Genomic DNA, 13,503 nt, shown 5'->3' with positions numbered 1-13,503 from the left:
ATTTCGAAAACATGCGAATAAACGGCAAATCAACAATCTTGCGCGACGCAAAGACAGTCCGTGCCATAAAAAGATGACGCTTGATAATGGTGTGTATCTAGCGATAGACCGACCACTTGCAGTCAATTGTCATATCCAGGCAACTGATGGGAGAACCGGAAAAGAACATCGACTGCAGTTTTCTATCAGCTTTCACACGACGCACTCCAATTCCGATCAATCTCGTAAACAGAAAGTGTTGTATTGAATTGTTGAATTCAATCGAGGCGATATTTTTTAGTAGTTATTTGATTGATGATTTGCAAGTGAAATGGAAACAGATACTGTTTCTGAGTTAGAATCGACACAGAAGAAAAGTTCCCAAGACCTGAAAAACATCGAAGATAAGGTATAAAGTTTTAATCGTGATTATTGCTAATTAGATCCATAAAACCATGAATTTTGGGATTTCGTACCCGTTCACCTTCTAGGCTAAAGTGGCAATGTGCAGTTCACGAATCTTGTTAGGTGTGGACATATCCATGGATCGTTTCACCACCCCCCACCCCCTTTTGTGATAATATGCCTTTTGTGATACCTGTGCAGATGTAGAGGTATACTCTACCTCTAGCAACAATGGTTGTCTAGCTAACATTTCTTCCCAAGAAGCAGAAGAAAATCAACGGAAAATGACATCGTTCTATTCTATTTCTATTCTAAGCGCTTGCACAGCCTATATTGAAAAGCATCCTGGAAATACCTAAATTTATTCAGGTATTTTCTTGTCAGTATTAATATTTGCAGAATATCAACGATATGATACAAATATTAAAATGGCCAGGCCCACTGTGCAGACTTTGGGGTTGAAGAAGATTGAAAAAATCGTGACGATTAGGTTATTCACGGATGAACAAACTGATAGACGCAACATTTTCAATTTAAAAAAGGAAGAAACGGGGACAACCATTCCAACCGTTTCTGTTCAGGGTTGTAGGTAAAATCGTTGAAAGTGGCGTTGCTAAGAAAGTTAATGCACACCTCATTGTTGTTCTCCTGGGATGGGACATAGGCATTTCTTCCTTATGTCCTGGTTCTTGAGCCTTGGTTAAAGCGCCTTCACTCGCTCTCTGAAACAAGATGAAAAATAATATTGCTCCTTTCCTGCTATACAGAAACCGAAACCGTTACCCATAAAAATTAAAAATATGTGTGCAATATAATGAACATAATTTCAAAAATAATTGTACAAAAGGTTTCTGTACAATTAAAATAGGAAAAAAAAGAATATTATAACATGTTTTAACCTACCAAAAGTGAAACCATGTATGTAATTTGAATAAAAATTATAATACTGATTATTAAAAACGATCTCACCAGATTTCAGTTGAACACCAATGTTTGATGGTTTCGTATTCAATGATCATAGACCCCGCTTTTCCGACAATCATTGTAAGTTACGCTTGAAGCAATCAACGGGAGTTTTTTTCATTTCTGGGGGCCTTGGGTTATTGACGAATTGTTCCGTCTGCTGTTTATGTAACCGGTGCCAAGACTGATTGTTGGTTTATCCACAAGCCAAGGTCACTTCCTCCGCCTGCACTCGGGCTCAGAAATTGACGAAAGTCCGTTATTTTCGGAAACAGCAGCAACACTTGAAACACGGAAACGACAACACATCCATAATGTTCCAGTACTTCCCATCGATCGTTGTTTTCTGTTTTTCTTTCCGCAACAACGAATGTTCCAAGTTAACGTAGGTCACGATAAAATGCACTTATTATGAGAAAAAAAATCTCAGCTTTTTCGAATCAGCCATTTTATAATTTCTCACACCAGCCGATTTGAAATCACTCGCGGAGAAGAAAAAACGTGACATTAAATGTCAAACACAACCGTTCAAGCGCGCGGCTTGCTGCGATCCTCAAATCAATCGAAAATGACATCGTTGTGGAAAAACTGGCCACATGCAGAGAGACTGTCGGTCGGGTCAAGAAGCCTGACAGCAACGCTAATGCTTACCTTCATGGTGAACCAAATCGAGCCAGCGAATGAAAAAAAGTCCCGTTTTTATCGTTGATTCCGGGGGTAGTGATGAAGCACGACGGTGACGTTATCGCCGTTTCCCAGTTACGGCGAAATCTTGGGAGTCGATGCTGGTTATGGACACTTTGCGTATTATGGACCCTCTACAGAAAAACATAGAATTAACACTCAAAGCAACCTTACTCCTCCTCGGGGGAACTTCGATTGCATAGTTAGTCAGCAGTTTCAGACAAAATATTTGGTTTGAGACGCATAAATACAGGGGATTTTTGTTTATTATCGTACAAATTGGGCCGAAGGGTCTCAGATTTTCATGAAACTTTTTCCACAGGCAGGGCTCATGGATACATGAATAAAAAAAATTGAGAAAAATTCAGGGTCGCCTATTTTTCCGGAAAACTTGGAAATTTTTTGTTTTCCCTTGACACTACTTACTTTGAAAAATCATAACTCAAGAACGAAGCATCGTAGAAACATCGTTTTTATATGAAAATTTAAGCAAATTTTCTCAAAAATCCAAAAAAAATATGAACTGGAAAAAGTTTTCCACAAAATTTTCCACCGTTGGGAAAATTCGTAAAGAAAAGCCGGAAAAAACTATGCCCGAACTCGTGGAAAATTTTCAAAAAAATATTTTCGAGAAGGTAATTTTATAAGCTTTAACCACAGAAATTTTTGGAATGCACTTTTTTTCGTTTTTGAGTTATGGCCAATTTTGTGAAAAATGTCCAGATGTGCCATATAAGACTTTTCTTTGAAAAATCATAACTCAAGAACGAAACATTGTAGAAACAAAGTTTTTATATGAAAATTTAAGCAAATTTTCTCAGAAATCCAAAAACAAAATGAAATGGAAAAAGTTTTCCACAAAATTTTCCACCGTTAGGGAAATTCATAAAGAAAAGCTGGAAAATCTATGCCCGAACTCGCGGAAAATTTTTATTAAAATATTTTTGAGAAGGAAACTTTATAAACTTCAATTCTAGTAACTTTTAGGATGTACTTTTTTTTGTTCCTGAGTTATGGTCAATTTTGTGAAAAATGACCATATTAGCCTTTTCTTTGAAAACCCATATTTCAATCGAAGCATCAGAAAAACAAGGTTTTTTTATCAAAGCAATTGCAAATTTTCTAAAAGATCTGAAAGAAACGATATGGGATTGGTTTTAATGAAGTATAAGTCGGATTGGATTATATTTTTCATGAAACATTACACCGTTAAGCAAAAACAGTTTCTTTTCCATTCCAAGGGATTCTTTCTTTTCTATGGAACATTTATTTTTATATTTTTCTTTAATTCTTTTTATATTTTTCTTTAATTTTATTTATTCAATTATTCGATACATAACTTACATTTTATCTTAAAACTATCTATTTTTTCAACCGGGAAGATTGCCTTTGGTTGCTACCACCAGAAGATTTTCGTTTCTTTGTAGTATTAAGAACAAAGCATGCTGTATTTTCTTGGTTTTCATGTGCATCTGAGAATTCACTCGCAAAAATGCTTTGTTCGTCTTATGGAACAAATGAATGATATTTTTTTGTTCCAGGAATTGGAACAAGGTTAGAAAATCTCTCCTGAAGTAATTTTTCAGCCTCTGAATAGTCATTTCAGTTGCATAGATGAATTCCCAATCTTTTTCAAATTGGTCTTTCACCTTTTGTGACACAGCCCAGTCAAAAAATTGTTTGGCGTTATTAATTTCCGCTGACTTTCTAATACTAGCATCTCTAGCCATTCGCTTGACATTGCCACCGATACCATCACATGGACCTTTTCCATGTGAGGTTGGGAAAAAGTGCCATTCTGCTCTTATTTTAAAATCATTTTCATGGTAGCATACATTTTTGAAATTTGATTTATTTTTGTACTGCTCTCTGCAACCATCAGAAAGATAAATGATTTTTTCAAGCTCAGGAAATTTATTTTTCAATCTTGAAATAAGTTTTGTTTGAAAAGTATAAACTGATGTCGTGTTATGCTTTTTTATGTCAGCAATTACAACAAAATTTAAGACTTTGATCGAAGATTTATCTTTGTAATAAATTACAACGTTACAACGTTGTTTTCATCTAAGCGTTTGGCAACAAAATCTAATTTCTTTAATTTACAATCCTCATAGGACCTCAAGTAACAATCATCTGTACTATCTGGACATATCATTTGACTAGTCAAAAAGGTGCTAAGTTTTTTTTCTGTATTATGAACTTCAAAGCAATTAGTTTTTTTCAATGCATCAACCATGAATTTCATATTCTCATGTATCATGCAAACACAAACATTCATGGCCGATAAATCCTTTGTATAAACACATTGTTTTGGTTTAAGTTCCAGAACGATGTGAATGAGCCAGATTCCTGTTCACTCTTACAGGTTTCCAAATATTGTTTATATAAAGTATCCAAAGGGTCAAGCAAAAGGCGTTTTTGAACATTTTGGCGCACTCCATTGGGTAACTTAATAGATATAACATCTTTCAAGCCAGGAAATGGCCGACTGATATCATCCCTTAGGTAAAAATTTGAAACTATGTCTTGGACATCTGATCCATGCGAGGGTCGTCCTACTTTTGAAAGTGGTTGAATCCCTAAATTGTATTTTTTCGATTCAGTTATAACGTGTTGAGACACGTCAAAATGAGCTTTAACTTTGGCATATGACCAATTCCTAAGAAGTAATTTTAGAAGTTCAATTTGCTTGTCAGGTTCGGCTTTTGTAACAGCTGAGTTCAAATATAATAAAACGGAATTAAAATCCTCTGTATCATCGACAATATTAGGCGGAAACCAAGTCTTTATTTTACTCAAAATTTGATTGAACATTTCGTCCATAGAAGTATTGCGATAGTTACTACTAGATGCATCCAAACGTGAAGATTTTACTTGAAAAGAAATTTCCAAGAATTTAGCAAGCTCTTGTATTTTTTGTACATTATTTATAGAACCAACTGACTCACCCGAGGAAGGAGTTTCCTTTGGCGACGCCAACGAAGATAGTGGTGAAACTTGTTCCTCAAAAGCCATTGCTTCTGGAAGATCCGTTACGAGAGCCTTCTGGTCACCGGTAATACAGCACTTCACGCAAATTTTCATCTTTTCCGTAATCCACCGAACTCCATTTGAATGAAGCTTACTGATAAGGCCTTGGCTGATCGATCGTAGATTTGTCCTTACTGATTTGTGGCCGTCCAGTCCGAAGGGGTTAAAGCATAAAGAATTGTATTCGTAATATTGAACTTTGTCCATTTCAACAGCTTCGGGAAAACTTTTTTAACTTTACAAAAAATAATAACGAGGAATATACAGCTGATAGACAACACTTGCACTTTCTCACTGCTCTTTGTTAGTTTTTGGTAAACTTATGATTCTCAAGCCATTTCAACGCTTTAAACTTGAATTGGTAAATACCTATTTGTCATATTGTCTACCCATTTATTTAACTGTCAATTTTGTAGCTACCTAACAGGAAAAAATTGCCTACATTCTGATTGAAGAAAACTTTGTTTCTATGTAGTTTCGTTCTTAAGAAATTTTGTTTATGAACTTATAAATTTGTAAATATATGGTTCAAACAGCTCATCCTAGCAATATTTGATCATGTTTTAGGAACGAAAAATGAGCGTATTGAAAAATATTGTAGGATTGGATCTTATTGATCGCTCTTTTCAAATATACTTTGTTTGAAAGCTGATTCCATTTCAAAAATTTCATATTTTTGAGATAATTTGAATCCGGTTCGACAAGTCATGATGAGTCTTGAGTACTGATTTTTAAACGAAAAGGCATGTATGGCAAATCTTTGCATTTTTTACAAAATTGACCATAGATCAGGAACTAAAGAAAAGTACATCCTAAAAATTACCAGAATTGAAGTTTATAAAGTTTCTTTCTTAAAAAAATTTTATTAAAAAATTTCCGCGAGTTCGGGCATAGATTTTCCAGCTTTTCTTTATAAATTTCCCCAACGGTGGAAAACTTTTTCCAGTTCATTTTTTTTTTGGATTTCTGAGAAAATTTGCTTAAATTTTCATATAAAAACTTTGTTTCTACAATGTTTTGTTCTTGAGTTATGATTTTTCAAAGAAAAGTCTTATATGGCACATTTGGACATTTTTCACAAAATTGGCCATAACTCAAAAACAAAAAAAAAGTGCATTCCAAAAATTTCAGTGATTAAAGCTTATAAAATTACCTTCTCGAAAATATTTTTTTGAAAATTTTCCACGAGTTCGGGCACAGTTTTTCCGGCTTTTCTTTACGAATTTTCCCAACGGTGGAAAATTCTGTGGCAAACTTTTTCCAGTTCATATTTTTTTTTTTGATTTTTGAGAAAATTTGCTTAAATTTTCATATAGAAACTTTGTTTCTACGATGCTTCGTTCTTGAGTTATGATTTTTAAAGTAAGTAGTGTCAAGGGAAAACAAAAAATTTCCACCTGAGTTTTCCGGAAAAATAGGCAACCCTGAATTTTTCTCAATTTTTTTTTATTCATATATCCATGAGCCCTGCCTGTGGAAAAAGTTTCATGAAAATCTGAGACCCTTCGGCCCAATTTGTACGATAATAAAAAAAAATCCCCTAACAGATACTTGTACAGTTTTGTAAATGAAACCACACAAGAGGGTCCATAATACGCATTTCCAGGCGGGTCCATAATAGGCACGTCGGCAGCGAGCCAGGTTACATGGGAATCAAATGGAGGGTCCATAATAGGGAACGTCAAATTTGTAAACATTCGGACAACAGTTTTCCAAATGTATATTTTGCTGGAAAAATCGTATGATTTTGTATGTTGCATGGGCGTACTATGAAGTAAAGACATTGAACTTGTTGTTAGACTCCATAAAACGTATATCCGTCTGAGATATCATTGCGGAAAAGCGTCGAGAATGAATTTCAGCTACTAAGGGGTCCATTACTAGCATTGAAACCCTATATGAGCTCGAATTAGAGTTGGAAACGATGGAGAAGTCAGCGAACATATGCAAGAGTGAGTTATTTGTGATATTATCGACTCGGTCATGCTAGCCGGCAAGCCATGGATACACTGGTGCGGCATGGTATGGTGACGGGTCTGGAACCGGACGAGTTGGATTCTGCGACACATGCGTCCTTGAGAGAACCATTTGATGGGAGTCGACAACGTGCAGAATAACAATTGGTGAGGGTACACTTTGACGTCTGCGGCCCGCTTGATATCCCAGCCTGGGACGGATCCAGGTACTTTGTGTCGTTTATCGACGACTTCACTCACTTCCCCGTTATCTATCCGATCAGAAATTTGATCCTTTGATTTTAGGATATGTTTTTGTCGTTATGTTCCATAACTCGATAATTCAATAAATCGATGGTCCCTTGAATATCGAATTATGGAGAGTCGACTGTAGGAGTAGACTTTTTTAATAGATCGCTTCTCCACCTCAACAAGTGAAAACTTTTGAATTCAGTCTGTACCAACCATGTGGCGCAAAAGCTTTGAATTCGTTTAAATAAATCATTCTAAGTTAGTTGTACTCTGTGCCTTTGTCGTGTTCCGAATAACCGGGATCCCTTAAAATCGAAAACTTTAAAAAATGTCTATGATGTATCAATCTGATAGATGGGTCCACTTATGAGTGCAAATAGCACTATCACGTTTCCTCTCCATATCCCAGACGATGAAGCACTCCATGTTCCTACCAATAGCCCTTGATTTAGAACGTCAAGTACACGCCACAATTCGCGATAATCATATCAATCCAAAACATTTCAATCGGTTTCAATTGAAATCCACTGCGCCACGCGCTCAGATACCGTACACAGTTCGAACGAAACGTATAAATTTCTGAGACATATAATGCACATAATTGGAGCGTGGAATATCATGGATATTTACATGATATGCCATGTAAACTTCAATTATATGTCGTGTAATCCAGCAGGATACTTAGTGATTACATGATATATAACACATTTTTACATGATTTCATACTTAAATTTACATGACGTCATGTTTACATCGCATAAATGAAGTATACCTGACGTGTAATTTTCATTATTTTTAACTGTGTACCGATACGAATCAACGTATGTAGTGGCATTTCATAAATATACCGGTTACCGGCTTTCTCAGCGTCCTGAAATATGACAGAGCATGGTACTCAATCTAGAGTACCATCAATTGATTTGATAGTAGAGAGTGATTCCACCAACATATCAAATCGTTTGGGCGCCACATTTCCTTTCATTCATTCTCAACTTGTGATCACGCCAACTTAATTGATCGTTGTACTCTTACAGATCGTTGCTAGTCATGACACATCCATCCCAGAGGATGACGAAGAACTTCGTGAAAAATGGGGCAAGAAAATCGAGTTCCTGCTGTCGTGCATAGCCCTATCGGTTGGATTCGGAAACGTATGGCGATTCCCGTACACGGCACTTCAGAACGGAGGCGGCGCCTTCGTCATTCCGTATCTGATTGTGCTGTTCGTTGTGGGAAGACCCTTGTACTATCTGGAGATGGTGGTAGGTCAGTTCTCCAGTCGGGGATGCGTTAAAGTGTATGACTTGTGTCCACTGATGAGGGGCATCGGAGTGGGACAGACCATAACGATGTTCACGATCGTCGGATACTACGCAGCGATACTGTCACTGGCGGTGCGATACTTCGTAGACTCGTTTCGAAGTCCTCTGCCGTGGAGCGAGTGCCAGCGGGAGTGGACCAATTGCGTAGATTCTAGCTTTATTGGACAGATCCATAAGGGAGAGGGCAATGGGAGCGTCGTCCCGTCAGCGGACTTGTATTTTACGTAAGACTGGTGTGTGATGCGGAATGTAACCAGAAAGTAAATAGATGACCTTTTCAGAAAGACGATAATGAATCTTCTGCCAAACATTGATGACGGAATAGGATTTCCAGATTGGAAGTTAGTTTTGTGTCTACTGGTTTGTTGGACGGCTGTCACCGGTCTACTAATCAAAGGGATCAAGAGCTCTGGAAAGGCTTCGTATTTCCTTGCGATTTTCCCATACGTGATCTTGTTGATTTTGCTTATTCGAGCCTGCACGTTAACTGGGGCAATGGAAGGTTTGAAGTACTTTGTCACACCCCAGTGGGAGAAGCTTCTGGAACCTTCGGTAAGTCGTCTGCGTGCTCCGGTGTTACATATTTAGATTCCAATCATATGTGATATTTTAGGTTTGGTACGCTGCAGTGAGTCAGTGCTTCTTTTCCCTAACTATTGGACTGGGTGCAGTGATAGTCTTTGCTTCGTTCAACAGCTTCTCCACCAATATCTACCGGTAAGTTGCATAATGGAAAACCAGCAAAACTCTTCAAGATCTTATTCCAGTGATGCCATGATCATCTCGGGACTTGACACCATAACATCCCTAATATCCGGAGTCATAGTGTTCGGAGTGGTTGGCAACCTATCGCACATAACTCAGCGCGAAATTCCCGAAGTGATGAAGGCTGGTCCACAGCTGGTGTTCGTTATATATCCGGACGCGATTGCTAAAATGGATTTGGCACCGAACTTATTCGCTGTGCTGTTCTTCTTCATGTTCACCATTTTGGGCTTGGGAACCAACATTGGAATTGTGACCACCATTTTGACCTCGGTCAGGGATCGCTTTCCTCAGCTACAGAACTGGAAAGCTGTGGTGATGATAGCCATCGCCGGATTCGCATACGGATTGGTGTTTATAACTCCGGTAAGGTCTGTGACATAATTTTTACTTCACATTTAATCTACAGTTCCAATGTTCCAGGGTGGTCTTACAGTTTTGGACGTGATTGACTACTACGGAGTGACCTTCCCTACGCTTACGTTGATCATCTTTGAGATGATCACATTTTGCTGGATCTACGGGGTAAATCGACTGTGTGCGGATATCAAATTCATGTTGGGCATTGAAACGGGTTTGTTTTGGAGGATATGTTGGGGTTTTCTAACTTTGCTAATCATCGTTGCCATCTTCTTGTTGGAGGTCAGCAGATATAAACTAATGGATGTTCCTACCGGGATCAATGGTAAGAAGTTTGTTGAGAAAAATCACTGTTCTTTAATTAGAGCTTCCACTTGTTTTAGTTTTCGGATGGTGCCTCTATTCGTTTATAGTTCTTCAAACAGTCGGATGGGCTTGTTATGCAGTTTTTAAACAACCACAGCGAGGCGCACAAAAGTTTACTGAAACTTTGAAGCCAACTTCAGACTGGGGACCCGAAAGTGTCTCTCTTAGGACCAATTACACAGAAATGATAAATCACAAGGAATCTGTAGGGAAAGACAAAAGTATTTGGAGAAAGCTGTACTTGAGAGTTTTTGAATAAGATAGTTTTATTTTGAACAAGAAATTAAATTAAAAAAAATGAGGAAAATGTATCTTTTTATTAATTTAAGTCATACAAGGCAACCAACAAAAACAATCAAAATCATTCGATTCACACAGCTCTACATTACATATGACAAATTCGTCAATAATAAAGAACAATTTTGTTCGACTCAATATAGCAATCGCTTCACAGAAGAACAGCTATGCTCACAATAAAGGACAATTTCGTCACCTCTAAATATCAATTTTGTTTAGCTCAAACTGGAAATTCCACCACACTTTTCAGAATAAACGAAACTGGCTAATTCGCCACCCTAAAGAAATAAAAGTCACCCAACACAGGTGTGAGGTATGAGAAATCAAGCGCTTTCTGTTGAAATGTTTCATCGTTGTCATAATTCAAGCCACCCATTTCCATCTGACAAGGGAAGGTCACGATGGTGTTACACGGGGTTTTCAACCGGACTATTTTTGTTAGATTCTACATGTCGAAATATGAAAAACCCCAAAGCCTTTCGGGTGATGGAACAGTGGTGTAGCCAGGAGGGGCTCTGAAAGGGGCAATTTTGTACGTATATTATATTATTAGGCTAATTGGAAATTTGACAAAAATATTTTTTTAATATCTATTGTGATGGTAGAGAACAGAATTGACATTAATTTATGTTTAATATGAATTTTCCATGCCATAGGCGCAATCGGTATGGGTTTAGTATTGGTATACTATTCTAATAAAACCAAATTTGTTTTGGTGTCCATATTCCATGATGGTTACGCCAATGGCATGGAAAATACATTTTAAACATACTTTAATGTCAATTCTGTTCTCTACCATCACAATAGATACTAAAAAAATATTTTTGTCAAATTTCCAATTAGCTCAATAGTATAATATACGTACAAAATTGCCCCTTTCAGAGCCCCTCCTGGCTACACCACTGGTCCATCACCCGAAAGGCTTTTGGGTTTTTCATATTTCGACATGTAGAATCTAAAAAAAATAGTCCGGTTGAAAACCCCGTGTAACACCATCGTGACCTTCCCTTGTGAGCATAAAACGATGACACATGTATTTCTTTACCGCTTGCTGTAAATCGTTATTGTTTTTTTTTTCTTACCACTTACCAGTCTCCGCTTCTTAAATAAAATGAATTTGTATCTACCCGCCATCACGCAATAAAGTTCGTTCAGTTAGTTCAGTCAATTCGCAAGTGTTTTTGGTGTCGAAACCGAAGGAAGACTTCCCGTCTCGAAAGTCAGCTGAGCATCTATGTCGTGCATCAGTGTAAAACCCCGGCCACGGTGCTTCAGAAAATAATCTCCATCAAATCTGTGCTCACCAGCCGTTTCCTACACGCTAAACTTCTCACGCTCAGAAATGAGTGCCGAGTACACAAAATCAGCCTCTCTTCATGCAGCACAGATGCTGTGCAAAGGGGGCTGTACACAGTTTTGAGCAAACGGTGATAAACAAACCGAATGAGTGAAATGCGCACAGAGGAGGAACGCTTGGAATGCGGAATTCGCTTTCATTTTTGTTTTGCTTCTGAAAACATTAAAAAAAAACATTCAAATTTTCAAGTTTTCAGAGATTTTTTCATTCGAATAGCCGAAGCGGAAGCAAATGGGGAAAAAACTTCCACATTTGCGACCATCTTCCGGCTTTTCGCCTGAAAAAATCACAGAAAACTCCCCATCTTACCAACGGCCAACTGTTTGCTGCCGCGCGGGAGAGATTGACAGTTCCATTTCCTTCGATCCCCGCACAGCCGAAGGCCAACACATCGGCTACACACAGCATGAGTGCGACTTACACAGAATTTTTACTCAGCCAGAGAGTCCTGCATTGGTTGCCTCATTCTGTGTAGTTTTTACACATGCGCTGCGTTGAGCAGGCTAAGCGTGTACAGCTAAGCTGCATGTCTGGCAACATTTTTAAAAAAATCGTAGGGCCCGTTCATTGAAAGTGGCCAGTTATTATTTGTGATAAAAAATCACGGTTTCCGAAACATCCTCATGAACAGTGTTCTCGGAAACCAGAACAAAAATCATGGATCCATGATTCTATGCTGTTACTGAGTGTATAGTCAGTTTCGCAGGCGTTACGAATAATTTGCGGAACAAAGTTGCGAATTCCGTGATTTTAGTTCATGGTGTATATTCGTAAACGGTGTGCTGGTCTGTTCTGGATATCGTGACAGAACGGATTATTTTGCGTGTAGTAGAAACCGTCTTCGGCTGGATAGTGACTGGCACGTTGAACACGTTGAAGGATACCGCAGAAAATACCGAAGTATTCCCAGTAGCTTGCCACGTGGCGACCGTTACTCCAATAGACGACTTACTTGAGCGATTTTCGGAAGTCGAAGAGATCAACACGCTAAACTTGTCACGCTCAGAAATGAGTGCCGAGTACACAAAATCTCTTCATGCAGCACAGATTCTGTGCAAAGGGAGCTGTACACAGTTTTGTGCAAACGGTGGTAAACAAACCGAATGAGTGAAATGCGCACAGAGGAGGAACGCTTGGAATGCGGAATTCGCTTCCATTCTTGTTTTGCTTCTGAAAACATTAAAAAAAACATTCCAATTTTCAAGTTTTCAGAGATTTTTTTCATTCGCATAGCCGAAGCGGAAGCAAATGGGGAAAAAACTTCCACATTTGCGACCATCTTCCGGCTTTTCGCCTGAAAAAATCACAGAAAACTCCCCATCTTACCAACGGCCAACTGTTTGCTGCCGCGCGGGAGAGATTGACAGTTCCATTTCCATCAATCTCCGCACAGCCGAATGCCAACACATCGGCTACACACAATGTCATATATAACAGGTCCGGCTCTTAGTATGTGTTTGCTTGTATTAGTCACGAAAAAGATGTAAACAAAACGATCAGCTGATGGTGACGACAAGGCTGCGAAAAATTTTGTTCGCGATTTTCTCAACGTGACGTCATCTTCGGCTACTTCGTGAACTTTCGGCTCGCCGAAGTTGGCATTGTACAACTACCACTTCAAAACTGATGCTATCACAAATACTAATTTGATGTTCGCCCGCACCTCTAAATACCCCACATCGGGCTACACACAGCATGAGTGCGACTTACACAAAATTTTCACTCAGCCAGAGAGTCCTGCATTGGTTGCCTCATTCTGTGTACACGC

The 13,503-nt window shown here is 38.3% G+C and overlaps 1 protein-coding gene across 1 annotated transcript; it reads left to right on the top strand.

Annotated features, from left to right (window-relative positions):
* The first annotated feature begins 85 nt into the window (after positions 1-85).
* On the top strand, positions 86-10,583 carry LOC5578667 (sodium-dependent nutrient amino acid transporter 1). Its single transcript, XM_021849550.1, has 7 exons — positions 86-388; positions 8,303-8,814; positions 8,872-9,142; positions 9,204-9,307; positions 9,358-9,721; positions 9,779-10,040; positions 10,099-10,583. The coding sequence occupies exons 1-7, from the start codon at positions 311-313 to the stop codon at positions 10,338-10,340; spliced, it is 1,833 nt and encodes a 610-aa protein (XP_021705242.1). The 5' UTR covers positions 86-310; the 3' UTR covers positions 10,341-10,583.
* The last annotated feature ends 2,920 nt before the right edge of the window (positions 10,584-13,503 follow it).

Source organism: Aedes aegypti, chromosome 3 (assembly GCF_002204515.2).
Source record: "Aedes aegypti strain LVP_AGWG chromosome 3, AaegL5.0 Primary Assembly, whole genome shotgun sequence".
Taxonomy (NCBI): Eukaryota; Metazoa; Arthropoda; class Insecta; order Diptera; family Culicidae; genus Aedes; species Aedes aegypti.
The sequence above is the reverse complement of the archived record's forward strand: the minus strand, read 5'-3'. Positions and strand labels throughout refer to the sequence as shown.

Coding starts and splice junctions, on each gene's coding strand:
- LOC5578667 (XM_021849550.1), top strand. CDS start 311: ATGGAAACAGATACTGTTTCTGAGTTAGAATCGACACAGAAGAAAAGT. Junction 389..8,302: donor TGAAAAACATCGAAGATAAG/GTATAAAGTTTT, acceptor GTACTCTTACAG/ATCGTTGCTAGTCATGACAC. Junction 8,815..8,871: donor TCAGCGGACTTGTATTTTAC/GTAAGACTGGTG, acceptor TGACCTTTTCAG/AAAGACGATAATGAATCTTC.